Raw genomic sequence first — 27227 nt, forward strand, 5'->3', positions numbered from 1 at the left:
CGAGTAGTCGGGAGCACCCGTAAACCATTGGCATAACCAAACTGGAGGTAAAATAACTTGTCAACCAAGGTACCATAAATCCCAACCAACAACGAAGTGTCTGTATCCAAATCAATGCTCAATAGCTCTCAAATAGCATATCCGAGCATAAACCATGATGACCAAGTATCAATGCATCCAACACGACACCCGAATGTTAACAAAGAGCATTATGCATAAGCCATCCCTAATAAAACCTTGCTGCCCAAACAATATACAGCAGTAAATCCCTGCATAAATCAAGCTATGGAAGCTCAAACCAAGTCCCAAAGTATCTCAAAACATTGGGCAAACATCCCCAAAGCATTTGGACATCAAATACCAAGCCTCAGGAGCATCACATAAGCTAAGAGCATGACATTTTCTTGCTATAAATCAACTCAGATCTATTATAGAAAATTTTGTTATTAGAATTTGGCAAATCTGACATCGCCATTGCGTCCGGAGCATGCCAAAACCCCAAGTTAGAGTCTTACCTTGCCTAAATCAGGTTCCGAATACCCGAGATATGAGAAAAAATAGAATTTTTGAGCCAGATTTTGAAACAAGCGCAAAAAAATGTGAGTTGCTACTATGAGGCCTGCTGGTTATGCTAAGGATAAGGGGGCAAATGGGGGCATACAAGGTGCCCAATGAAGCCAAGGAACACCTACAAAGAGTCTATGAGGGCCAAGAAGAGGCGGGAGATGAAATATTACCTCGAGGGAAGAAGCCATCGATGGCATTGAAGCCAAGGAACACCTGCAAAGAGTCTATGAGGGCCTAGAAGAGGTGGGAGATGAAATCTTACCTCGAGGGAAAGAAGCCATCGATGGCATTGAAGCTCCAAGCTCTAGGTCTTCAATCCGGGCTGAAGTAATATCGGGCCAAGCTCCACGATCAAGCTCTGATACCAGTTGAAGGGGATGCAATGGCAGTGGAGAAGGAGAAGAGGAAGATGCAGGAGAGAAGAGCACACACAATGTAGGTGCTGTCCAACTGAACTGACAACCTTATTGTACTATCATATTATATATGAATAAAGAATGGGCAGTCATAGTGTACACGGGCAGGCCCGGAGACCTTTTACCCCAACAGGATCTTGACAAGCACAGTGGATCAGTCAAAGGTGAGTGATGGCAATGGACAAAAATTTGTGAAGATCCCTCTTATTCTAGCAATGGTCCATAAATCCCTATGCTTGCCAAACAAGGAGAATAGCCCAAAAAGAGATGTATTTGCAATGCTTGGGATGGACAAACACAAGCTATTTACCAATGACAGTGCAAGCTTGGTGGACATTCCACACCAAGTTGTAAGAATTCAAGTAAATATATGCTCACTTCTCAAGTAAGTCTATACAAAGTCTATGAGGAGCAAGATCCAAGTAGCAATGCTAGAAAGTGTGGGTACATGTACAATGGATAATAAAAACCTCAACGATTTTATTATAAAAACCTTGACAAGATCAACAGACTTGTCCTCAACGACCCTACGTATGAAGTGATACCTCACCTCAACCTGTTTCGTCTTCGCATGGAAGACCGGATTCTTGGCTAACTGAATAGCACTCATAGAATCAGAATGCAGTGTAGGGATAGCATCAATACCAAGGTCAGCAACCAAACGACCCAACCAAATGGCCTCCTTGCAAGCCTCAGTGGCTGCAACATACTCGGCCTCTGTAGTAGAAAGGGCCGTGCATTTCTGCACCCTGAACATCCAAGAAACAGCACCTCCAACATAGGTGAATACATAACCGGAAGTGGACTTCCTACTATCTGCATGTCCTGCATAATCAGAGTTAGTGTACCCCACGACTCCTGTATCCTGGCTGCCATAGCATATACACATATCTGCAGTGCCCTTCAAGTACCTCATGATACCCTTCACGGCATCCCAATACTTCTTGCCAGGTGTAGCTATATAGCGTGCCACAACACCAACTGCAAAGGAAATATCTGGACGAGTGGCGATCATGGTATACATAAGACTACCCACTATGGATGCATAGGGAATCTTGGCCATCTCGGCCCTCTGCTCATCTATCTGCGGACAATCAACATGTGATACCTTCACATAAGAAGGCAATGGACAGCAAATAGGCTTTACGTCCTGCATGCAGAAGCACTCAAGGACTTTATGAATGTACTTCCTCTGTGACAAGTAGATGAGTCCCTAATGCATGTCGCGTCTAATGTGCATACCAAGTATGTGAGAGGCCTCTCCCAGATCTTTTATCTCAAAGCTCTTCTTGAGCTGAGCCTTAAGAGCATCTAGCTCATCATGAGCTTTCCTTGCTATCAGCATATTATCCACATAGAGTACTAAAATCAATAAATAACCATCACGAGCTTTTTTCGTGTAAAGACACGGATCCATAGCACTCCTGCTGTAGCCCTGTGACTATATAAAGGCATCAAACTTATGATACCACTCCTTAGGTCCCTGCTTCAAGCCATAAAGACTTTTCTTCAATTTGCACACTAGGTGCTCCCTGCCAGGTTCTGCAAAGCCCTTAGGCTACTCCATATAAATCTCATCATACAAGTCCCCATGTAAGAAAGCCGTCTTGACATCCATCTCGTATAAATCCAAGTCAAGCTGAGCAACCAAAGCCAAGCCTAAGCGCAGGTAGTCATCTTAACCACATGATAAAAGACCTCATCAAAGTCCACACCATGCTCCTGCTTAAAACCCTTTGCTACCAATCTAGCCTTGTATGCCGGCTTGGGGTGTCCAGGGATACTTTTCAGCTTGTACACCCACTTGCATGGCAAATCCTTCTTGCCCTTATGCAAGGAAACCAAATCTCAAGTGTTATTCTTATGCAAGGAGTCTATCTCAGACTGCATAGCCCTCTCCCAAGAGTGACTGTCACCTCTGTGCATAGCCTCATCATAAGTGAAAGGCTCTCCTGCATCTGTAACCAAGACATAATGCATCGAGGGCTGAAATCTATCAGGTGGATGTCTGTCTCTAGTAGACCGTCTCACGATAGGCTCTAATACTTGCCCAGATGCATGTCCAATACCCTGACCATGAGCATCTACTACAGGTGTCAACTGGCAGTGCAGGAGCTCTCGGCTCCTCTTGAAATATGACCCTGCGGATCTCAATAACTCTCTCACGCTGCCTATGCATCTTGTCTTTATGGAAGACTACATCATGACTGCGGATGACTTTCCACGCCTACGGATCCCAGAGACAGTAACCCATCTCTCCTGCATTCCCATAACCAAGGAAAATGCATTTGATACTCTTAGGATCCATCTTACACCTCTTGTCCCTCGGCACATGGCAAAATGCCTCACATCCAAAGACACAGAGACGCGCGTAAGAGGGAGGTTTTCCAGTCCATACCTCCTCTGCAACCTGGAAATCCAAACCACTAGAAGGTGATCTGTTTATGACATACACAATTGTATTAACTGTCTCAGTCCAAAAGCTCTGTGGTAGGCCTACATGGCTAAGCATACTACGTACACGCTCCTGGATGGTTCTATTCATCCACTCAGCCAAACCATTCTAGGGGAGGGGGGTGTAGGGGGCGGTCAACTGACACTTAATACCCCTCTCATCACATAACCAGCTAGAAGGTGATCTATTTATGACATGCACAACTGTACTAACTGTCTCAGCCAAAAAGCTCTGTGGTAGGCCTGCATGGCTAAGCATACTGTCAAGATTGTGGGAGAGAAGGAAGGAGTCTCACTTGTAGCTTTCCTGCTTGCACAATGGGGGAATACGCACAAGGTGGAGGCTCAAAACAGTTTTCCTCTTCTTAGTTGTGTAAGCCAAAAGAACTCAAGTACATAGAAATAGAAGAACCCTATATATGGGTCTCAAACCAAACTCAACTAACTAAGGTGGCATACTAACTGAGCCACGAACTAGAGTAGATAAGGATAGCTGTCATCTAGCTATTATTCATGGGCGGTGTACCAATCGCATCTGCAACTGACAAGTCGGTGACATAAATGCACAACGGTCACCCTGGCATATCACGAGTGGAGCTCGATATCTCAATACTCCCCCTCGAGCTCAATCCCAATTCCTGCACACCAAGCAGGTCTCTGAACTTGCGCAGCTTCTCTGCGCCCAATGCCTTCATGAATATGTCAACTACATGATCCTCTGTGCTGACATAAACTAGATCAATAAGACCTAGTAAAACCCTCTCCCGCACATAGTGATAATGTACCTCAATGTGCTTTGTTCTAGCATGATAGACTGGGTTATTTGCCAAGTGTATACTACTCATGTTGTCACAATAAATGACAACTGGCCCATCTGTAGGCTGATGCATATCATAAAGTAGCTTATGCAACCAAGCTACCTCACATGCAGCCATTGCTGCGCCCTTGTACTCAGCCTCTGTGCTCGACAAGGCAACTGTAGGTTGTTTCTTGCTGCTCCAAGTGACTGCAGCACTCCCAAAAGAGAACACATATCCACTGGTAGATCGTCTATCAGAAATACTACCAGCCCAATCAGCATCAGTGTATCCATGCAACTGTATCTGAACCCCAGTCTCATAAAATAGTCCATACTGCAATGTGGACTTCACATACCTGAGTATGTGTCTAGCCGCATCCAAATGCGGTTTCCTTGGAGCCTACATAAACTGACTTACCATTCCAACAGCATAGCTCAAATCTGGCTTGGTAATAGTCATATAAATCAAACTTCCTACTATGCGTCTGTACATAGTAGGGTCTTCCAGAAGCTCACCTGCATCTGCGCTCAGCTTCACATTCTGCTCCAAAGGAACTGAAATAGGCTTACAGCCTGTCATCCCATATTTGGACAGCATGTCCAATCCATACTGCCTCTGTAAGAGCCATATCCCACTTGGTGATCTAATCACCTCAATGCCCAAGAAATAACGCAGCTCTCCCAAATCCTTCATCTCAAACTTCTGCTTCAATAGCATTTTCACATGAAGGATATCTTCATCACTGTCACCTGTCATAATCAAATCATCAACATAAATGACAAGTAGCATAATACCTTTCTCCATTTTTCTCACATAAAGTGAGAAATCTGCCTTGGAAATCTGAAAGCCAATAGTGACAAGATACTGTCCTATCTTGTCAGACCATGCTCTAGGTGCTTGCTTCAAGCCGTACAATGCTTTCTTCAACCTGCAAATAAACTCGGGATGAACAGCATGCACATAACCTGGTGGCTGCTCCATATATACCTCTTCTTGCAAATCACCATACAAGAAGGCATTCTTTACATCCATCTGATGTAAAGACCATTCCTTTGATGCAGCCATAGCAATGACTGCTCTTACAGTTGCCATCCTTGCAACCGGACCGAATGTTTCTTCATAATCAATGCCATATGTTTGTGCATACCCCTTGACTACTAATCTTGCCTTGTATCTGTTCACAGAACCATCTACATTGTGCTTCACCTTATAAACCCACTTACAGCCAATTGCATTCTTACCTTTAGGCAAAGGTACCGATTCCCATGTAGCATTTGCTTCCAAGGCATCCATTTCTTCATCCATGGCTTTTTCCCATTTTTCTTTTCCCATGGCTTGCTCAAAAGAAGTGGGTTCTGGTTCCTGTATCACTTTGACCATATATGCATAGTGAATGGCTGTAAATCCATCATATTTCAGCCTATCCACAGGATACCTAGCTCTGGTAGACCTGCGCAAAGTAGGTTCACTCCCAGGTGCTCTCAAAACATCCCTGGTCTTCCTTACTCCATGTGTAACAATAGAAGGAATACCCAACTCATCATCAATGCTCTGTTCTGAGCCACTGGATTCACCATCCACATAAGAGTAACCTGCATTCACATCAAACATGGGCTGATCTACCTTCTCTTTTCCTTTTCGTGATACTTGCATACCACTATCTGCATTGCTTTGAGAAGATTCTCTTGATCTGAATCTGCCTGTCCATGGCGAAGAATGTGAACCACTGCTAGAGGACGCTCCAGGTCCACTAATATTTTGTGACTGCTGCTGTGAATTCTGTGCAGCATTACCATTTTGTGCATCTACATCATCAATCACATTTACTGGTTTATACCAGCTACTCATCTCATCAAAAACAACATCTCTGCTCACTGTAAACTTACGAGTAGAAGGGTTATAGCATCTATACCCTTTCTACTGCAAGGAGTAACCAATAAAGATGCACTTCTCAGCTTTTAAAACCAACTTGGATCTCAACTTATCTGGCACATGAACATAGGCAATGCAACCAAAAATTTTCAAATGAGAAATATCTGGTTTCCTACCAATATACCTCTCCTCTGGAGTCATTCCATGTATTGCTGCAGTGGGAGTCATGTTCATTATGTAGACTGCTGTAGCAACTGCTTCAGTCCAATAAAAATCTGGCAGGTCTTTTTCATTGAGCATGGCACGAGATACCTCTCCAATATGCCTGTTTTTTCTTTCTGCAATTCCATTTTGCTGTGGGGTATGACTGCATGAATATTGCTACTTTATGCCATGCTCCTACAAGAACCTTGCAAACTCATTTGAGAGGTACTCTCCCCCTCCATCTGACCTTAGGCATTTTATTTGCAGGCATGTTTCTTTTTCAACCACAACTTTAAGAGTTTTGAAATGCCCAAAAACTTCACTTTTCTTTTTCATAAAATACACCCAAGCTTTTCTGCTATAGTCATCAATAAAAGTGACAAAATAATGACAGCTTCCAAGAGATGCAGCTTTAGTAGTCCACACATCAGAGTGGATTAATTCCAATGGCTTCTTACTCTCTTGAACATGTTTAGGAAATGGTTTCCTTGCCTGTTTTCCAAACTGACAAGCTTCACATATCTTATGCATTTCTGCAACCTTGAATTTTGGCAATCCTGCAATAATATTTTGGGTCTGCATTGATGTAAGTCATTGTACATTAACATGACCAATGCGTTTATGCCAGATATCAATATCTGCAACTACACCGGTCCCATGTGCAAACATTGCTGCACTCAATTCAGGCATGTCTGCATCCAATGTAAATATTCTGCCCTTCTTCTTTCCTTTTGCTATCAAGCGACCTTTATTTTTCATATCCTCAACAAAGCATCCGTGGAAATTAAATCTGACTTGCAAGCCCTACTCAACCATTTGACCAACAGAAACCAGGTTCTTGGTGATATTCGGAACATGAAATACATCCAACACGTATTTCTTGTTCCCATCCTGCATAGACAAAGGAATATTTCCAATCTGCACAATAGGATGTGCAATATCATCACCAATCTCCATAAATCCTGATTTTTCCATTTTTCTTGCATCCTGCATCCATTCTGCATGACCTGTCATGTGGTTTGATGCACCTGAGTCAACATACCACACATCGTTACTTTCTTCTGCACTTGTTACAGAATTGGTCGTGCTGCACCATAAACAAATGCTCATTTCTGTCATCACCCTGTCTACTAGAAGATACATAATTTCCTTGTTGCAGTTTTTCATTCATGATGTCATTCTGCTTTTTATAGCAGTCTTTAGCCATATGACCCATTTTACCACAGTAGTAGCATTCAACATTGCTGTTTGCATTTTGCCCTCTTTGCCATCCACCACGACCTCTTTGGCTCCCCCTGCCTCTAGAGTTACCACGTCCTCCTCCATAGGACTGGTTTTCTTGAGTTTGCTGCATATTCTGATTTCTACCATGGCCTCCAGATAGGCCTCCTCTACCTCTGCCTCTACCTCTTCCAGCATTTGAGTATAAGACAGCTTCTTTTGAAGTTCCTCTTGAAGAAGATGCACCACCATTTCTCTGCTCCTCAGAAATTAGAAGAGCAATCAACTCCTCAAAATCAGAAAATCTTTCACGGACGGAAATGGATGTTCGGAACTGTGCATAATCCTTTCCTAGACCATTCAAGGTCACAGAAACTAAATCATCATCTTCCACTAGCGACCCAATGGAAGCAAGTGCATCTGCAATCTTCTTCACCTTCATGTGGTAGTCATTGATGCTCATATTTTCTCTTTGCACATTATGCAACTCTTGCTTGAGCTGCATTTTTCTGGCTTGCATATTTGTGCTATACATTTTTGACAAAGTATCACATGCCTCCTTTGGCGTACTTGCATCCTGAATTTGCACAATCATAGAGTCTGAAATACTGATAGACAACCAGTACATAACTTTCCTGGCTCTCTCATGCCATGCTTTAAATGCCTGCATTTGCTGTTAATTGGGAACATCAGGAAGAACTGGTTCTTCTTCATTTCCTGCAACAAATTCCCAATATCCTTTTCCCATAAGGAAATTCGTCATTCTAAACTTCCATGCTTGGAAGTTGTTCTTGTCAAGCTTTTCAGTGACAATCTGTGAAAGAGAATCAGACGCCATTACAGAACACTCCAAAAAATTCTGTCACTGTAAAGAACACACCTTCAGCCTCACAAGGGCAAATCTGCAAAATTGACGAAAGTGGTATTTGACCACACAGTCACTTCCTAGTGACGATTTTGCATCAACAGGCAACAAGGATGATTCTGTAACTCCCAATGTCTCTGCGCACAAGCATACGATGCAATTTTTACAGTAACTTTTCACCGATCTGTAGAACAGTGGTCGCACAGCATAAAATAGGGTCTTTTCCTGAGTGCGTGCAAAAAACTTCCGCCTCCAAAACAGGCCCCGAAATGGCCTCAAATCAAAAAAACAGGGTCGCCGAGGGCTAAAGCCTGCACCCGCAGCATACACTGCCCTCTTCCTTCACCGCAAAGGGCGTCTCAACTTGAGACAATGCACTCTTGCAATTTTCGGCTATGCTACCTGCAGAGATCTGCTCCCAAAACAAAAAATGAAAGCAACACTGCTCCTCTTACCAGAACACCGCGAACTTGGTTTGCTTTCTTGAGCTCCTTACCACGAACAAGGCTCTGATACCATGTCAAGATTGTGGGAGAGAAGGAAGGAGTCTCACTTGTAGCTTTCGTGCTTGCACAATGGGGGAATACGCACAAGATGGAGGCTCAAAACAGTTTTCCTCTTCTTAGTTGTGTAAGCCAAAAGAACTCAAGTACATAGAAATAGAAGAACCCTATATATGGGTCTCAAACCAAACTCAACTAACTAAGGTGGCATACTAACTGAGCCACGAACTAGAGTAGATAAGGATAGCTGTCATCTAGCTATTATTCATGGGCGGTGTACCAACCGCATCTGCAACTGACAAGTCGGTGACATAAATGCACAACGGTCACCCTGGCATATCACGAGTGGAGCTCGATATCTCAACACATACTGCGTACACGCTCCTGGATAGTTCTATTCATCTGCTCAGCCAAACCATTCTAGGGGAGGGGGGTGTAGGGGGCGGTCAACTGACACTTTATACCCCTCTCATCACATAATTGTTTAAAAGCACGTGAGACATACTCACCCCCATTATCTGTTCTTAGGCATTTTAGCCTATACCCAGACTGGTTCTCAACCAATGCAAGCCATCTCTGAAACACAGTCAAGACATCGGATTTCAGCTTTTTCGTGAAAAATCATCTATGAACGTAACAAAATACTTTGCACCACCCATAGACTGACAAGGCATGGGCCCACAAACATCCGAATGTACCAATGCCAAGGGCTCACTCATGCATGGCCTACCAGACTTATTATGCGTAGACCTAGTCTATCTGCCATAAAGACAATGCTCACATGAATCAAAACATGCATAATCAAGGGGCTGTAAGTACTGCAAACTAGAAAGCATTTTCATTCCCTTCAAAGACATATGGCCCAAACGGGCATGCCAAAGAGATACATGTGGGATAGAACCCACAGAAAAAACATGATCAAAGGAAGAAGCGAATACAATCAAGGGATAGAGGCTGCCAACCTTGGCACCTCTCGCAATCACAAGTTTGCCACGAGTGATCTTCCATGCAGAGTCTCCAAAAGATACATGATAACATGCGTCATCAAGCTGTCCAACTGACATGAGACTGTGTGTCAAAGTAGGTATATGACGTGCATCCTGCATAATAAAACTGCTGCCAAAAGGAAATTGCAGTCTAACATCACCAATGCCCACAATATCAAGAGAGCTGTCATCACCCAAGCGCACAGAACCCGAAACAATACGGTATGAATGAAAACACTCTCGGCAAGATGTCACATGAAAGGACGCACTTGAGTCCAAGAGCCAACATTGTACATACATAGTGTATCTCTGTCATCTGTGAAGCACTAAAAGAAGCTGCAAGGATACAATCATCATCAACATCCTCAGGCTGCATAACATTGATCTCTTCAATTTTAACACTGGACTTTGCAAGCACTATGCTGTGATCAGAAGACCTATCCTGCACTTTGTCTTTCCCCTTATCTTTGCGCCTTTCATTGCGCATTTCATGGCATTGTGGCCTAATATGGCCCTTTTTCCCACAATGGTGACAAGTAACAGCTGCATTCCTGCCACGGGATTTGCTACGTGACTTCTCACGAGACTTGGACCGAGATTTCTGAGAATCCCGTCCACGGCCACCACTGCCACTGCCATGCTTTCCATATCCATGATTCCTGCCTCTAACTGTCATAGCATGCGACACACGAGAGGCATCCAAATTCTTACGGTTAACCTCTTCCTGCAAAAGAGCACTCTCAACATCAAATAATTTCAAGGTAGTAGTAGAGGCACATAATGCAGTGTGGAATACATCCCATGACTCATTAAGAGTACCAAGCAAGAAAAGAGTGACATCCTTTGCAAAAGTGATGTCCTGCAAAGTCAAGTTCTTGAGTATAGCATGGAACTAGCTCAAGTGAGCAGACATAGTCACATTCTCCTTCATGCGCAGATCCATAAGCTGCTTCAGCCAATACATCTGACTCGCTGGACTTTTCTTGTCATAGAGATTCTTGATTTTATCCCACAACTGCCATGCACTCTGTTCCTTCTCAAATACATTGTAATGAACCTGTTCTGTGAGAGATAATACAATAGTAGACTTGCATAACTCATCAAGCTCAAGCCATTCCTCATCTGACATAGTTGCAGGAGGATGCCTGCTCAACCTCAAAGGTTTGATCTACGATTTCTGCACCAACGCCTGTCAAATCTGGCTCTTCCAATAAGAGTAATTCATACCATCAAGCTTAGTGATGTTGAAAATAGCATGATTAGTGGACAAACTCGCCATAATGCAGGCTGGAAGACTGTAGACAGTTCAAAACTGCTTGTTGTTTACTTCAGAAAATGACCAAAAAATCACCAAAATTGAGAGAAAATGACGAGAAAAGTGTAACCAAAGCTGCTGCCCACCAAGTACTAGTGAAAGTACAATATTTCAGAAATCACCAAAATCGAGAGAAAATGACGAGAAAAGTGTAACCAAAGCTGCTGCCCACCAAGTACTAGTGAAAGTACAATATTTCAGAATATTTCAGCATGAAAAATCCATGTCAGTCCAGGGTTATATGCTTGCTGTAATAAATGACAGCAGGGTACTGTGAGAAGCAATTGCTGACCAAATCACTGCACCAAGTCAAGAAATGACAGCCAAGACATAACCAACCATAAACGGGCATAAATCAGCACCAAACAGTCATCAAGACCCTGAGCAAACATCCAAACATGTCACCAAAGCATCCGTCAGTGATGAGTAGGTATACCCCCTGGACAATAGGGCAAAGTATACATAACACTGGCAAGACCTGACACCAGTAGGTGTATACTCACAAGAGTGCAAAGCCCAAGCTCAGTTCAAAAGAAACTCCAAGATATCAGTGCATGAACCATGCAACATTTAAGTGTAAGAGATCCCAAAGTCTCAAGTATCTGCAAAATGCTCAAAATAGCATAAACCTCCTCCTCAATGTCAGTCAAGCATACAAGATGCTCCCACTGGCACAAAAGGCAGATAAACGAGCTCAACAGCTCAAGCAAACCAAGTCAAAGTACCAAAGACAGGTAACCAAGACAATGCCTCAATAGCATCCCAAGTGCATGATGGCTACAAAGCAACTGTAGGTAGCATCCATGAGCAAGACATACATCCCAATAAATATCTCTGACAACCAAAATAACAGCCAATACAAAATTTCGGAATAGCAAATGAGAATCCAAGCCAAGTCTTCAAAGAGCACTAAAGCTCAACAAGTACATGGTACACTGTGCCAAGACAAATGCATCAAGCCATATGCGTCGGGTAAGCATGTACCCAAATAGCATATAACTGTTAAAGCACTGACTACTGTCAAGCATAGACCAATGTCAATAAGTACAGGCTGAAACAAGCTCAAGCTTCCAAAAGCATCTGGATCCAATGACAAGCTCGAAGTCGTCCATCGATGATCAATACACCATAGTATAACCCAAGACATACATCCGGAACCAATAGGCATATGTCAAAGCATGAAAGATAGCTTCAGTCCAAGAGTATTCATCATGCATTTACTATTATTTCTAGCCCTACAATTAGGCCAAAATCATAGCATTACATGTAGCTTAAATCCCCCAATCAATCGACATCAGTAGAAGCATCACATAAGCCATAGGCATACAAATACATGCTGTCTCAGACCTGAAATGTGTTGTAGAATATTTTGTCATCAGAATTTGGAAAATCCGACATCACCATCGCGTCCTGAGCATGCCAAAACCCCAACTTAGACTCTTATCTTGCCTGAATTGGGTTCCGAATGCCCGAGATATGACAAAAAAGAGTGATTTTTGGGCCATATTTTGAAACAGGCGCAAAAAAAACGTGAGCTGGCTGGGGGGGTCTGTTGTCCCACGTGTCAACAATGGGGCCCAAATGGGGAACAAATGGGGGCCAAAGAAGGCCTACACCAAGCCTCAGCAAGCCTTGATAGGCTGGAAGCAAGATCCAGGTGAAGGAAGCTCCAAGAGATATGCGATATGGCTGCCCACAACCTGTGAAAACCCTGTTTACCTAGACCTGTGGACTAAAGTAAAACTGTGAAATAATGAAGCAATACCTCAATGTCAATGCCCTAATGGTGTCTCAATAGGCCGGGAAGAAGCTCGAGAAGCCGGGAGTGACAGGAGCTCAAGAGAATGAGCTATGGCTGCCAGGAAGGAGACCCAATGCGAGTGGGGAGTCGATGGGAAGCTGACAATGCCATGAGCCAAGCTCCAGAGTCGGAAGCCGTGCTCTGATACCAATTGAAAGGTGAGAATGATCGAAGCTTGCACTCGAGAGCTATGGCGGGAGAGCAAGAGCAAGAAAGAGAGAGACAAGAAATGGGAACTCCAACAGTCACAATGTGTGACCGGGCCCTCCTTTATTCAAACTGTCACTAAAAGAATAAAGAATAAAGTGACGGTGAGGGGCGCCCGCCACCTGGAGTGTGCAGTGGCAGTGACTATTAGTGTAGTAATACACGGGCGGCTAGGCAAAGATGCCTTTACCCCCAACACTCAAGAGATCTAGAAGAACAAGAAATCAAGAAGCAATAGCTCGAAGTGGAGAAAACTATCAGAAGGCTTGCAACAACAAGACAAATGTTTAAGACTAACCAAGAACCCAATAGGAGAGCAACAACTGAAGTTCCCATGACAAGTTCAACTAGAGAACAGGAAGCAAATCAACTTGAGCTCACAACTACTATTCAAGATTAGGTTCAGTGCTGGAGTGACCTCCATAGCTAAGAAGCAAGAGATTCCGTGATCCACAACACGAGAGCCTAGAGACCTAACAACAACAACCAGAAATATAGCTAGCAAAGCCTAAATCAGCCACATCCAAAAATGAAGAAAGGGAAAATGCTATCAGTAGCGTCGACCAACAAACAATGAAATGGCATGTTGAAGAAGAGAAATTTTTAGAAAGAGCCAAAGAATAATCTAGGAAGAAAGAAGAGGAATGAAGGCTGAAGCATCAAGAGGAGAAGGAGCAATTCAAAAAATAAGAAGAGGAGGACATAACCCTAACCATCAAGAGGTCAATGAGTTCAACCCTTAAGAGTACAAGATTTGGTATCAATGAGCCTCAACTTGGTAAGCTCATCAGAATCAGGTACTAGTACTGCAAGTCCTTTCAAAAGGTCGTTAGTCATAGGCAAAGGCCAAGCTCCCCTTGAAACACCCCTTTCATCAATTGTGGTAATCACATCTCTCATCTGTCCCCATAGCAAAAGACCTAGCTAGAAGCAAACTAGAGAGCATGGTTTATGAGATCACTATACAAGTTGTTACATTATCTTAGGCGAGACCAGAAGAAGCTACAGACATAGGCATGAAAAGATCAATATTTGCGAGTGCAGAGTGTGGTTAGAGAGCACCAAAGATGCCAAGAGTGAAAGGATCATCAACTTTCCTACCTACAGCACAAGGTTTTGAAGACTACAATAGAGGAAACTATTGGATGAGGAGAGAAAGACAACATTAGCCACACTAGAAAGAGAAAAGAAAGCTCATGTAGCACATCGACAATAGAAGATGAGAAATCTTTGGTCTAAAGAGAGAAGTGACCATGATAAAAGAAATCAATGACAAGGAGAAGTCATATGAAGAGTTATAAGAACAATGTGAAGTCGAACAAGAAAACTGTGTGCAACTTGAAAGTCAGTATACCCGAGCAATCAAGGAGAAATCCAAGGTAGAAGGAGAGCTAGAAGAGCTAAAGCAACTACAAGGGCAACTGGTGAAAGAAAAGAAGGAAACAAAGCAAACAAGAGAGGAGGCCCAACATAAAACTAGATAGCTTGTGGAGTTAGAAAATGAAATAGAAAAAATCATACATAACTATACTTAGCTCTAAAAACAACTAGACTACGAAATGCAACAAAGAAAAATCCTGAGCCAAACTTGGAGGGAATAATAAACCACGCTCAAAGTTCTCACAAAGTGGAAAATAAAAGGGCTAGAGCAGGCAAAGGAGAAGATGAATTGATGGGAGGAAAGAAATATCAACACCTTGCAAACCCTAGCCACCTGCTTATCTCAAACTAAGTGTGAAAAGAACTTGGCAGTTGAGAGGGCTGGAGTAATAAAGGAAGTAATACTGGGTCAATAACAAAGCTTCAGCAACACGCTGCTTGTTCCCCAATTGGAATACATGATGAAAGAAAAGAGCAGGTGCTACAACTCACGAAATCTAGACTGTCAACAAAAGATCTAAGGTTGATTGGGTTGGTAGCCAGTGAAGAACCCATTCCAACTCCACAGAAGAGCCACCACCATCACCCCTTGCAACCAAGTTAGACTAGGAGCAAGGAGAACCTAAGGAATGGCTATCCCCATAACTACAAACCACCACAAAAACTAAAAAGGCACCTGCTCCTTTGAAAGGAATTACAAAATCCATAAAAAGAACAAGGGAGAGGGTGGAGATAGGTAGAAGAAGGCACACTGCCACACCCCAACTAGTATCAAAGATACCCTTTCCACAGAGAAGGGAGTATATCTAAGTCAATTGGGATAGGGAACTCAACATGTGGGAGATGTGGAAGGCTCAAGAATTTCCAATACAATTCTCCTTCAACTTTTTTCGTGAGCGTAAAAATGTGCTATCACTTACACTGTGATGAAAAAGGTAATTCAAGTATCCTCAAGTCTAGGAAAGAAATGGCTGGAGCAAAATACTCAAGATCCTAGAATGTGGAAGCAAGGATCCGCCAACCATTGGCAAGACAAAGTATTTGAAGTACCAAAGACTATGAAGGGCTAAGAATCCCAATCGACACAAACAAGAAATATCATGGATGGCACTATGGAAGCATGGGTGGCCTTATGTAGTTCACTATCCTTTGAATAAGGAAATCCCAACTACATGCATTATCCTAGAAGGCACGAAGTTGACTACGACTCTGCAAAGCATGGCAAGTTTGATTTTCCCCTAGTTTTCAATGCCAATACATAAGCCAAAAGACAAGGCTTAGGTTCCACAAGAAGGACTCGATTCCCTCTTTCAAACGGTTCATATAGGACTTCTCAACTTATTCGGACCCTATTTTATCACCATGTGTAACTACTGAAGGTTACTTCTCCAACTTCTTAATCAAAAGAAGGCAGCAAAAAAATAAGGTCTATATTCACTCTTATTTTATATAAATGTAGGAATATGTAGATATTCCATGGTAAGATTGCTTCTTCGAGCTACACTGCTACCGGCATATTACTTTGAATTGCTAGAGGATATGAATGTTAGTCGATTCACCACTTGCAACCACCTCTTCCTCCCACCAACATCCCTAGATGCAAGGGCAACACTAAAGACCTATATGATGAGTAGATCATGCTTGGAAAGATCACCACGGCCACTTCCTCGACCAACACGAAGGAACCAAAGGGAGCCACATTGAAGTTATTATCATTTATTTAAAATTTTTAAAGAGAAAAAAAGATAAAGATAAAGATAAAAGTAAATAAAAGTCTCACTCATAGTCACAACACCTAGGGAGGTTCCAACCCCCTAGTCCTTCCCTAACTCATAGACTCAATACACCGCAAGAGCAAGATATCCCGAGAGCATTGGTAGACTTGTCACCCTGAGCTTTGCACATCACCTCCCCTAGCATCAACTAGGTCCTCAAGTGTGGAACAACACTAAGCTTTCTTAAGGTTCTACCCATCTCCTAATTGTACTCACATGTGCACAACTGTCATAATGCAAACAATGTAAATATACACCCTTAAGAAGTGCACAAATTCTTCTATAATGAGAACTCCGCTTGAAGATCGGCTTGACTAAACCAACGATATCAATGGTCCCGTCATCCTACTCTCTCTCCTTTACCTCAATAGTAAGCCAACCCCTAAAGAACCAATCAAGAGCCAATTCCATCCACACCAACAATGGTCTAAAATTGCAACATTAATAGTGGTTACCCTCTACATGACCAACCAACACCGGCCACACATTGATACCGACCAAACTATAGAGTGCCATGGGACTGGCACAAGTCTATGAGGGGGATAATATTAACACCTTCTAAGAAGACAAGACAAAGAAACACTGAGCTTTGCAACGTGCCTCCTCCAACACCAATTGGATCCTCAAGTGTGGAACAACACTCTAAGCTTACTTAGGGTTCAACCTATCTCCCAATTGCACTCACATATGCACAACAGTCACAGCACAAACAAGGTAGACACACATCCTTAGAAAGTGCACAAATTCTTTTGTAATGAGAACTAAGGTTGAAGATCGACTCAACTAAAATGACGACATCGGTGGCCCACATCATCCTGCTCTCTCTCCTTTACCTCAACAACAAGCCAACCCCTAAAGAATGAAGCAAGAGCTAATCCTATCCATACCAACAATGGCCTAAAATTGCAGCATTGATAGTGATTACCCTCTACATGACCAACCAGTACCAGCCACACATTGATACCTACTAGACTACAAAGTAACATAGGACTGGCGCAAGTCTAGGAGAGGGATAATATTAACCTCTTTTGGGAAGACAACAAACGAAGTGCAAAACTGAAATTATTTTGTAAAAGAAAGCCGTACTTCCGTGTAAATTGTAAATCTCGAGTGAGGCATAAACGCAAGAGATCTTAGCCTAACAAGTCAAAGAAGAGTTGTAAAAATAAAAAAATGCATGCAAGATAAGAGAATACCAGTCTAAGCCAATGCAATGAGAGGGTACCCAAGAAAACTAAGGCCATGTATAAAAGCTAAAAAGTGAATAGATAAGCTCATTCTTGTGGTTCGCAATCTTGTGAGTTCTCTTCTTGCTTCTTGCATGCAACTTGCTTATGTGAGAGTGAGAGAGAGATTGAGAGAGAGGGAGTACGAGATAGAGTGAGGGATCAATGCAAAAGAAGCTCTTGCTTCCTCTTCTTATTCTCTACGGAGCTTGCACGACGATTGAAGCTATGGCGATGGAGCTCGCTTGAGGTGTGTTGCTTGGATCATGGAGCCATCAACTATCCTTTGGCGGAAAGACTACAACAAGAAGGTAAATTAGTGAGTTCACAACATTTGTTTAGAGAGCTTACAATGGTTATGTGAGGTGGAAATAACCACATTGTTCGAAACAATTGCAACAATAAGCGTTCCATTAAGTCAAGCATGAATGGCTTGTGAAAGCGACACCAATTATCTTTACATCCATGGAGATGTGTGCTTTAAGATTTGTACTAAGTTCGAAGAATCATGCCTCCTTACATAATGCGTGAACTTTGGTACCTTCTAAGGGTTATGAAACCCCTCTATTTCTTTTTCCATCTTCACAAAAACCTCACGTAGCATATTCATTATATGTGGAGGAGTTGGTAGACCGTTGAGTATTGTAAGATAAAGGCAAGGTGCAAAATTCTCTTAGATCCATGTCACTTGTTGGGAAATCATGGAGTGTTGTTAAAATAAGGTAATGGCTAGGTGCAACATTTACTTAAATCCTCAAAAATAACTCGATAAGTTTTGCAACAATATTGCACACGTGAGCAAGCATATCCAACACTAAAACAATTAGACAAGGATAACATTGCAAAAGTGCATGATTAAAGCAAACACTCAATACTATGCTACAAAAGAGTTGATTCATATATACATTTAACCACTATGGCGTTTCATCATATGTTCATCCACCATTTCAAGGGTTACTCATAAACATTAACTTTTGAGTTACTCATATCGTCACTTTATTTAAGCGATACTTTATTAGAATGTAAAAAGATAGGCCTTCGTGATAATCCTTGTATTCTAAAAAGAATGTAAAGAAGTTATCCTTTCTCATCTTGCGAAGTTGGGCGCAATAGCACTAATAAGCATGAAAAGTAGTGTCAAATCCGCCCACTTGGGCTCCTAACGCTAGGAGGAAGGCTTTTCTCCCCTCACAAACTATTCAAGTCACACGGTGGGGTGAGGGAAGAGAATGCAAGGTGAAATGTAGGATCTTCATAAATCAATTTACGTTGAATGGCCGTGAGATTCCAACAGTGAATAAGGAAGTAAAATGATTCGATAATGTTGTAAGCGCTGTGTTAGAGCTTGGAATTCCGGTGAAGTTGGGGGCAAGGAAGCCCCATCAACCCGCCTGGCATCGTGAGCTAATTAATAAGGGGAGTGGGGTTTCGGGTGTGACCTAGCTCTTGAGTACACCGGTGTTGACATGCACCAATCACATCGCGCTGCACTCTTCATCATCTTCTTTCTTTTTAGATTAACTAAACGACATGCATCGCGCTGCACTCTTCATCATCTTTTTTCTTTTTAGATTAATTAAACGAGCATGTCGCGAAAGACCTCGCAAGCAGATTCATTTCTTTTGTGCTATAGGACATCGACTTTTCTGTCAAGCCTACACGCGACTTATGTCCATTCGAAGTAAAGCAAGATCAGAGAAACTTTGCTTTACATACTCACATACCATAAAATATGGTTCAGAACTTCAGCTACATATTGACTGTACAATCTGGTTCAGAACAGCAAGCATGCTGTAGAGTAAGCACGTGCTGTCCAATGGAGTAGATAAGCTTGTACCATTCAACAGATACTAATAAAAACCTTTAAAACTCAATGTCATAAATTACATGCAGAGGAGGCATATTTGAAGAACTCAAAGTCGAGGACCTGGAAGATATGGATGCAGCTTACTGAAGATGGATGGCTGTTGATATACAACTGAAGCACACCTTATCAAGATTGCAGCAGTCATTGCATAAACTACAAATCTCTCGCCACTTGATTCAATGTCAAAGTAATGCACCTCATACGTGAAGCCCAACCACTTTATCTCCTCAATACGGTGCTTGTCCTGCACGCCATTTCCAAAAACTTCGGACCTTGAGTTTGGTCTTATTGAGGACCACCTTGATGAAGATTCATGGTCCACATTGATTCAGTAAGAGCAGGAAAAAAATGGCTACACAGCATCATCTGATTTGGCAACAAAAAAATCAACTGATTGGGAAACAAAATGCTCAAAATCACTTGACTCGTATTTTGGCGGCTACTTTCTTCCAGCTTTTCAACAAGCTGGTCACACAATCCTGACCCTAGCATAGAGCTCTCAGCTCGGTAGCTATTGCATCTACATACTGACACATGCAATGATGCATCTAAAAAGGATGGCCTTTTATGTATGTGGTAGAGGCCTCACAACAATACTGCATCGCGAATCTTGCTCACAATTCCACACAGGGGATATAAACTAAACTTTACTGTATATGCTACATGGCTCCAAGTTGAAGAGACCAAGTATCCTTCCATTGGTTTCCCATGGGGTTTACCCCAGCATAGAGCTCTCAGCTCTGTAGCTATTGCATCTACATACTGACACATGCAATGATGCATTCTAAAAGGATGGCCTTTTATGTATGTGGTAGAGGCCTTACAACAATACAACATCACGAGGCTTGCTCACAATTCCACACAGGGGATACAAACTAAACTTTACTGTATATGCTACATGGCTCCAAGTCGAAGAGACCAAGTATCCCTCCATTGGTTTCACATAAGGTTTTAACCCCAAATTGGAAGTTGAATCTTAATATCCATGATCAGGACACACAAATACTTGTTTACATGACTTTCTCTCTTAATTTGTCCATCATGACTTCTCTTCGTAGAGACATTTGGATATATGAGCATATAGTGCATCTCATTGAAGGACTAATTAACAAAACTAGGGGGTACATGTACTTGCTGTAACATTGTTGACTAGTATAAGACAGAAATACAAGGGTGTGTTAGAATCCGATTGGGTGCACTAAGATGCCTCTCACACTAGAACTACATATAAAAGCCCATGATATGTTATGAGGGCATATTCACCAAAGTCAAGTGCTCAGTTTTTGCCACATGTCATCGTTAGGTCAGCAGACCATTGTCCACCATGAGGTCGTCCACCTTTTTTCAGTTTGAATGCCTTAATATGCGCCCACACTTCTACATACTTCAGTTCACTCTTCAATATCTTGTGCCTAGGTTCACACTGGACAGCTTGGGAGCCTTGGTCATTTCTACCATTCTCTTGCATTCATTCACCTTCCATTGTTCACTCCTTTGTTTCCATCATGGTAACAAAGTGGCGAAGTGCAGAGTTCATCCTCGCCTTTGAAGCTTCTGTGAACATGTTTGCCAATTGTTAGTGGAAGCATTGCCATTCAGATGTGCCTCATTCTTGTATCAGGAGGCCTCATAGTTGATAAATTGATCATGTACACTGGTGCAGCTACTGCTGCTGCTACAGAAAACACAGCAGTTCACTGCCTTGAAATGGACAGACCAGGTCAAATAGGGATGGTTGTCAGTCACATCGAAATGCTACCACAGTCAGGGCAGGTCTGAAATCTGCTGCCACAAACAGTTGTTGGGGTTGACAGAAGCACTTAACACTGGTGATGTTATCTAAACCCTTCTTTTGTGTAGTTTTCATCTCCTTCTACCTTTTGTGTAGTTTTCATCTCCTTCTACACTTTATTTTTTAACAGAAATCCCCCTTTTCTCTCACTGATCACCCTCTCTCCAGCTATTTTCAGCCCTCCCAGCCTTCCCTCACTGCTGCAACTGCAACAGCAGTGCTGATTTTTACTGCAGCAGCCCCATGCATCATCACGAATGCAGCATTTCACTACAACAGCCTGGATGACATCACTAGTGCTGTGTTTTCTAATAGCACGACAGCAGCACCACTCCAGCACCTGCATTTTGTAGACCAAGCTTGCATTTTGCAAGCATTATGTTATCCACCTCTTTCAGATTTGCATTTTGACTGATATGATGACATTTCCCTTTTCTTCCCAATATCAAGTTGACTCAAAAACATTGAGATTTGTGAAAAGTTTCCATCACCATGCATTTTGAGGATCATTCACACTGGGAGTTTATCAAAGGCTCCACCCCACTGTCAAACAAGGATGACCAGTAAGCGGCTAAAAAATTTCAGTGTTGTTGAGCAAGTGACCTTGGCTGCCTCATCTCTGAGGATGTCTTTGCTAGAACAAGTAAATACAAGAATACTCAATCTCTTTGGAACTATTTGAAGGATAGATATGTTGGAATAGACAGCCTCACTGTTACCAACTAGGGGAGATTCTTGTCAATTTCAAGCTACGACCGCGAACCTTACATAGCAGATGCAACATTTGATTAATTTGATGGTTCAACTAGACCAGTAGAACCTTCAAGGATGAGAATTATGTGATGCGACTAAGACTAAATGATGTTGAGAATCAAGCTCGTATCTACTCTACTGACATTAGACAGCTCTAGCTTAGCTAGACTAGACATGTGTGGCCTCATTAATAAGTTGGGTAGGCTTAACTCTAGTTAGTCACCGTGGTCGGTTAGACCTCTCTCTTTTATCACTATTGTCGACTTAGTGTGATGCGACTGATGAAGAATAATGGAAGAAGATGACTGACAGAGCACACTACCCTGCTCTTGCTCCAACCCTTTGCCTCCCTTTCTCTCCTATCTTTTAACATGGTATCAAAGCGTGGCCTTGCGGGAGCTGGAGTGTAGCTGGGAGCTGAATGTGGACTACAGCCTGTGAAGGAAAATTTCCTGCAAATGGACAGCCATAGTCTCAGGTAAAAGGCATGCATTTGATGTGTCTCTTGGTCAAGGCCCATTGAGGCATTCAAAGTGGATTTAGTGGCATGTATTGATGCCTTGGGAAGTAATCATTCTGGTCAGAAAGCACACCAACAGATCAGTGTAATCTAAGAAGAGCTGCGCCTGTTTTCAGATTGTATGTTTGGGCAGCATCATAGCTCTGAGAGATTGCTTTATTGGTGATTAATGTATGGTAGATGTTGTCTACCTTGTGGAGCTTCCATTGGCTGCATTGAGTGCTCATTAGAGCTCATCAGTGTGATCAGTTTCAGCTTCAGGGATCAGCGTGAACAGGAAGACTGCTCCTGTTTTTTTGCCTGCTCAAACAGTTAGATTACAACTCCTATATGGTGCTCAAGACATAGGTAATTGATGTTGACTATGGGCCAATGTTTGAAGCAACTTTGGCACTATTGAGTAACCATTATAATCTTCATTATAAGCAGCAGACAGTCCTCTGAAATCAGCATGAACAGCAGTATAAATCCGCCTATTTTCCTGGAGACCTTCTGAAATATTCAGCTTTCTATGCTTGATGGGAAGCACACTTAGACATTGTGCAAATGGTTGGCATTGACCTGGCACCATTTTCATGTGTTTGAGCACTTTTGGAAGTGGTCTGAAGGTATATGTTAAAGACTGTGCTGTCATTTTGAGACAGACTCTCTGGGTTTTGAATGCCTTTACCCCTGTCACAGTTTGGGGCAGACTTGAGAGTGAATTGCACTCATTGTGGTAGACAGTTTGGCTTATTTTCGTGGTCATATTGCTGCAGAAATCTTACTCAGTTTTGGGGCTGGTTGTGCACTCATCAATCGGGGCTGTAATGTCCTGCTTGACAAAGATTTATACCTGATGTACTTGACTGAAGACTTGAGTACTCTGACTGAAGTACTGATGTATGTAACTACTGTTTTGAGCTGCCAATGTATGTGAAACACTGCAGAGGTTGCAAGTAAACAAGTAGTTGTGTGACTAAGCAACAACAGAGATATGAATGCTCGTGTTTTTGAGTCACTGAATGTGATCTTTATAACCAGCATTGATCAGTTCTGACATACAGTAAATTGCAGCTGAAAGCAGTAGAAAACATGGACAGCAAAGTCATCTGCATTGGGAACTAAAGACAGTAGGTATGTCATATGATTAAACTGAACTGGATACAGAGAAACTGCCTATGTACATGTGTTGCTTGAATGTTATGCAAGTTTTTTGTTAGTGAAAAGACATCTTGGTCTGGAGGGAATCAGACATTGACAACTTGAATATTGCAAGAAAATACATAAGAGTTGCAAACATGGCAAATGTAGATAGGACAAATAATATCACACAGATAGGGGGTGAAAAGCTGGATAACAACAACTATGCAATATGAAAATTTCGCATGGAGAATTTCCTGATTGGAAAAGGATATTGGGATCTTGTTACAGGTGGTGAAGCTAAACCCAAGCTTCCAGAAAAGAATCCGACTGCTGATCAGCAAAGAGCACATCGTGCTTGGCTTGAACGAGCTCGTAGAGTCTTGCATTGGCTCTCATTGTGTACTTTAGATGCAATGGTCATGCGAGTCATGAACTGCAGTTCACTGAAAGATGCATGGGACATATTGATGCGGTACTATGGCACTACCACTAGTGCTTTAAAAATCCAACTGAAACAAAAATTTAATACTATGGATAGGAAAGGACAATCAATACAAGACTATGTTACAGAGATAAAGACCATTGCTGATCAGGTAGCATCTATTGGAGCTGATGTAGAGAATGAAGACTTGGTTGCACTAACCCTGAATGGCCTTGGACCAAAGTACAAGTTATTTGATACATCTTTTTTTGCAAATAAAGTATGGCTAATTATATTACTTCAGAAAAAAACCTTGAATACAAAGAATTGCTCATGCTCAACAGACCAAGCTAGAGCTGGTGAAAGTCACAGATACATCATATATACAAGCCTCTCAAGGCGGTCTGGGGGGGATAGGGGCAAGAAGCCATGGAGGGGAGTGTATCGCCATCTGGAGCTACCTGCCTGCATCACGAAGAACAGGTCCTGGCCGCCCCAAGTGTGCATGAAATGACCTCGGAGCTCCCGACAAGCCCTAGACTCGCCCTGCACCTGATCCCATCAACCTTAAAGGGAGTGGATAATGGAGATCTAGAGCTCTGCTAAGGTCGCCTGTACTAAAAGTCTCGTTCCGCCGAAAGCCACCTGACACCGAGCCTTCCAGATATGCCAACCAGTAAGACTCCCTATGATTTCCCATACCTCAGAGCAGTCTGCTGTGGGCTCCACTACTTGGCGGATGGGTAGAGCCTCTAAACCCACCACTGCACACGACCCTACCTCGATAATGAATATCGTATCTTGCATCCCGGCCTCATACAAAAGGTGACAGCCCTGGCTGACCGCCTGCCAGCAAAAAGCACCCCAAGAGATACATCCAAGGCTAGGTGCTATGCGGCGCAAGATGCGGTATACTCCTCTCCATACGAGCTGTGCCGCCTCACACGACCAAAGGCAGTGCTTTGGGGTTTCCATCGACTGCTGTGTGCAGCACTCTCCCTCCTTCTGCATCTGGGCAAGCCAGCTCCCCACTGCCAAGCCTTCATGTGCCACCAGCCATAAAAAATACGATACCCTCCTCGGCCTTCAGCTGTCCCATAGGCGGTGCCAGAAGGTCCGTCGGAACAGCTCCGTGATGTCCATGTCCTCCTGCATCAGTACGTGTCTGCTAATCCTGGCGGTGTACTCCAAGAACCTTGGTGGCTTCTTGGCGACCGTAGTGGCCAGCCAAAGCCACTCTCCCGGATCCCACTCCAGCTCATCAAGTGGCCTTTCTTCCCAAATCCACAGGCGCCACTCCCTAAGCTCCTGCCAAAAGACCAAAGGGTCCAACTGCCATGTCTTCCCCTGAAGGCCAACCACCCGGATCCTCTTCCATGAAAGGACAACTATCCCCTCGTCCTGCTGCCCTCTGTCAAGAGCCAGACCCCCCCCCTCCTGTACTGTGAAAAAGGTCCCAGGTGGAGCGCCACCCACTCTTCCTGCCACCTGTAGGGGGATGCCTATTGGTGAAAACCTAGCGGCCCATACCTACCCAGGCTCTATGGGCTCTCAGATCGAGGGAGCAAGCCACTCCTGAGGTATCGTTGCGTCTATCTCCCTTCTCCTCAGCTCCACTCCTCACTGGCAGCCTGACACTTGCTTCAGCACCTCCTCGTCCACCATCTTGTACACCTCCCGCCATGTCCTGACGGTACGAGCCAGGCCACCCTCCCAACCAGCCCACTAAATGTGGGGGCGCTCGCCAATCTGTGCCCCTTCCCGGTCCCTGACCTAGGGGTTCCAAATCACCGGCTGATGGTCTATCTCCTCCTGGCAGCCTAGGGGGCTCTGGATAAGGGCCTTACGGAGGCCCTGCCACACACGGAGCAAGCTGCATAGGAAGGGTGATCTAGGGGGGGTTGATCTAGGCCAACGTGAAGATCCATCTCAAGGACGGCCTCCACTCACCGCCAAGCCTCGGTCTACAGTCCTGAAGACCCTCCTGGAATAGGACCTTCCAGGTCTATCCTCCCTGTGTGGGGCCGCAGACAAACTAGCTTGCCTAGGAGGGCCATACTCTGATACTCTGGGTCTATGATCCCAAGCCCTCCCTCTGACCGATGTCGTATAATGGTCGCCCACGCCACCTTGGCCCTGGAATCCCTAGAGCCATCTTACCCAGACCAAAGGAAATTCCGCACTAGGCGGCGAAGCTGCATTACGCAGGAGGAAGAGAAGCACCAACACGAGGCGATGTACCACGCTGTCGCTAGGAGGACCTGGTTGACTACCAAGGCTTGGCCGGCTAGTGAGAGGCGATCCGTGCTCCAGTAGGTCAGCTTTCTCCGAATAGAATCGAGGACTGGAAGAAACTGCTGGGCGGGAGTAATGTCAAGTCCCACCTGGAACCCTAGGTACTGAACGGTCTGTCCTCTGCTCACCCATCTAAATCCCAGGTAGACGCCCCACTCCGTGCTAGAGCTTGGGTCTGTGAGGAAACCAACCGACTTTTGCCATCACTCCCGCTGCAGAACAGAACACCTCAAGAGCCAACCTCACTCTCTCAAGCATCAACTCGTCGTCTTCTATGTAGAGCATTGTATCATCTATATACTCTGAGTCTAACAACTCGGTCTCCTCTCTTATTGGAAGTTGGAGACCACGTAAACCGCTCACACGTGACCTAAGGAAGTGAGACATCGCCTCTACAAAGAGAAGGAACACGTACGGGGCCAAGGGGCAGCCTTGTCGGACCGATCTCTCCAGCCGAAACTCCTCCCCTCGCCTCCCTCCTATGAGAATCCTGCTGGTGGCTGATCTGTAAAGTGCGGAGACCCCGAAAATCCAAGCCTGGGGGAAACCCAACATCACCATGGTGCACTCTAGGAAATCCCAGTCCACCCTGTCATAGGCTTTCTCAAAATCCAAGAGTAGTACGGCCAATCTCTGCCCACTGTACTGGGCCCACTCTGTCGCCTCAAAGAAGGTGAATACATTGTCCAGGATGCTCCTATCCTGGACAAAGCCTGTCTGTGTGTCATGGATGATGTCTGGAAGCAAGGGGCGTAGTCGCCTACCAATCATCTTTGCCAGTGCCTTACAGGCCACTAACAATAAGGTGATCGGTCTCCACTGGGAAAGCTCCAACCGGTCTCCCCCTTTGGGAAGAAGACTA

At 43.7% G+C, this 27227-nt stretch overlaps 1 protein-coding gene across 6 annotated transcripts in view; it reads right to left on the reverse strand.

Annotated features, from left to right (window-relative positions):
* Positions 1 to 19203: 19203 nt before the first annotated feature.
* LOC148016730 (nudix hydrolase 11-like) overlaps positions 19204 to 27227 on the reverse strand; it is a 64447-nt gene continuing 56423 nt past the window's right edge. For 2 of the 6 annotated variants that reach the window (XM_087664189.1, XM_087664187.1), the window contains exon 4: positions 19546 to 19758. In XM_087664189.1, coding sequence (XP_087520315.1) covers positions 19687 to 19758 — 72 coding nt within the window. In that variant the 3' untranslated portion in view covers positions 19546 to 19686. Of the gene's footprint in view, positions 19779 to 27227 lie in introns of all 6 variants that reach the window. The other 4 variants (XM_087664184.1, XM_087664186.1, XM_087664185.1 and 1 more) reach the window with 4 other exon arrangements.

The sequence above is a fragment of the Lygodium microphyllum genome, chromosome 23 (genome assembly GCF_053477565.2).
Source record: "Lygodium microphyllum isolate KBCC chromosome 23, Lygodium_microphyllum_v1.1.10, whole genome shotgun sequence".
Taxonomy (NCBI): domain Eukaryota; kingdom Viridiplantae; phylum Streptophyta; class Polypodiopsida; order Schizaeales; family Lygodiaceae; genus Lygodium; species Lygodium microphyllum.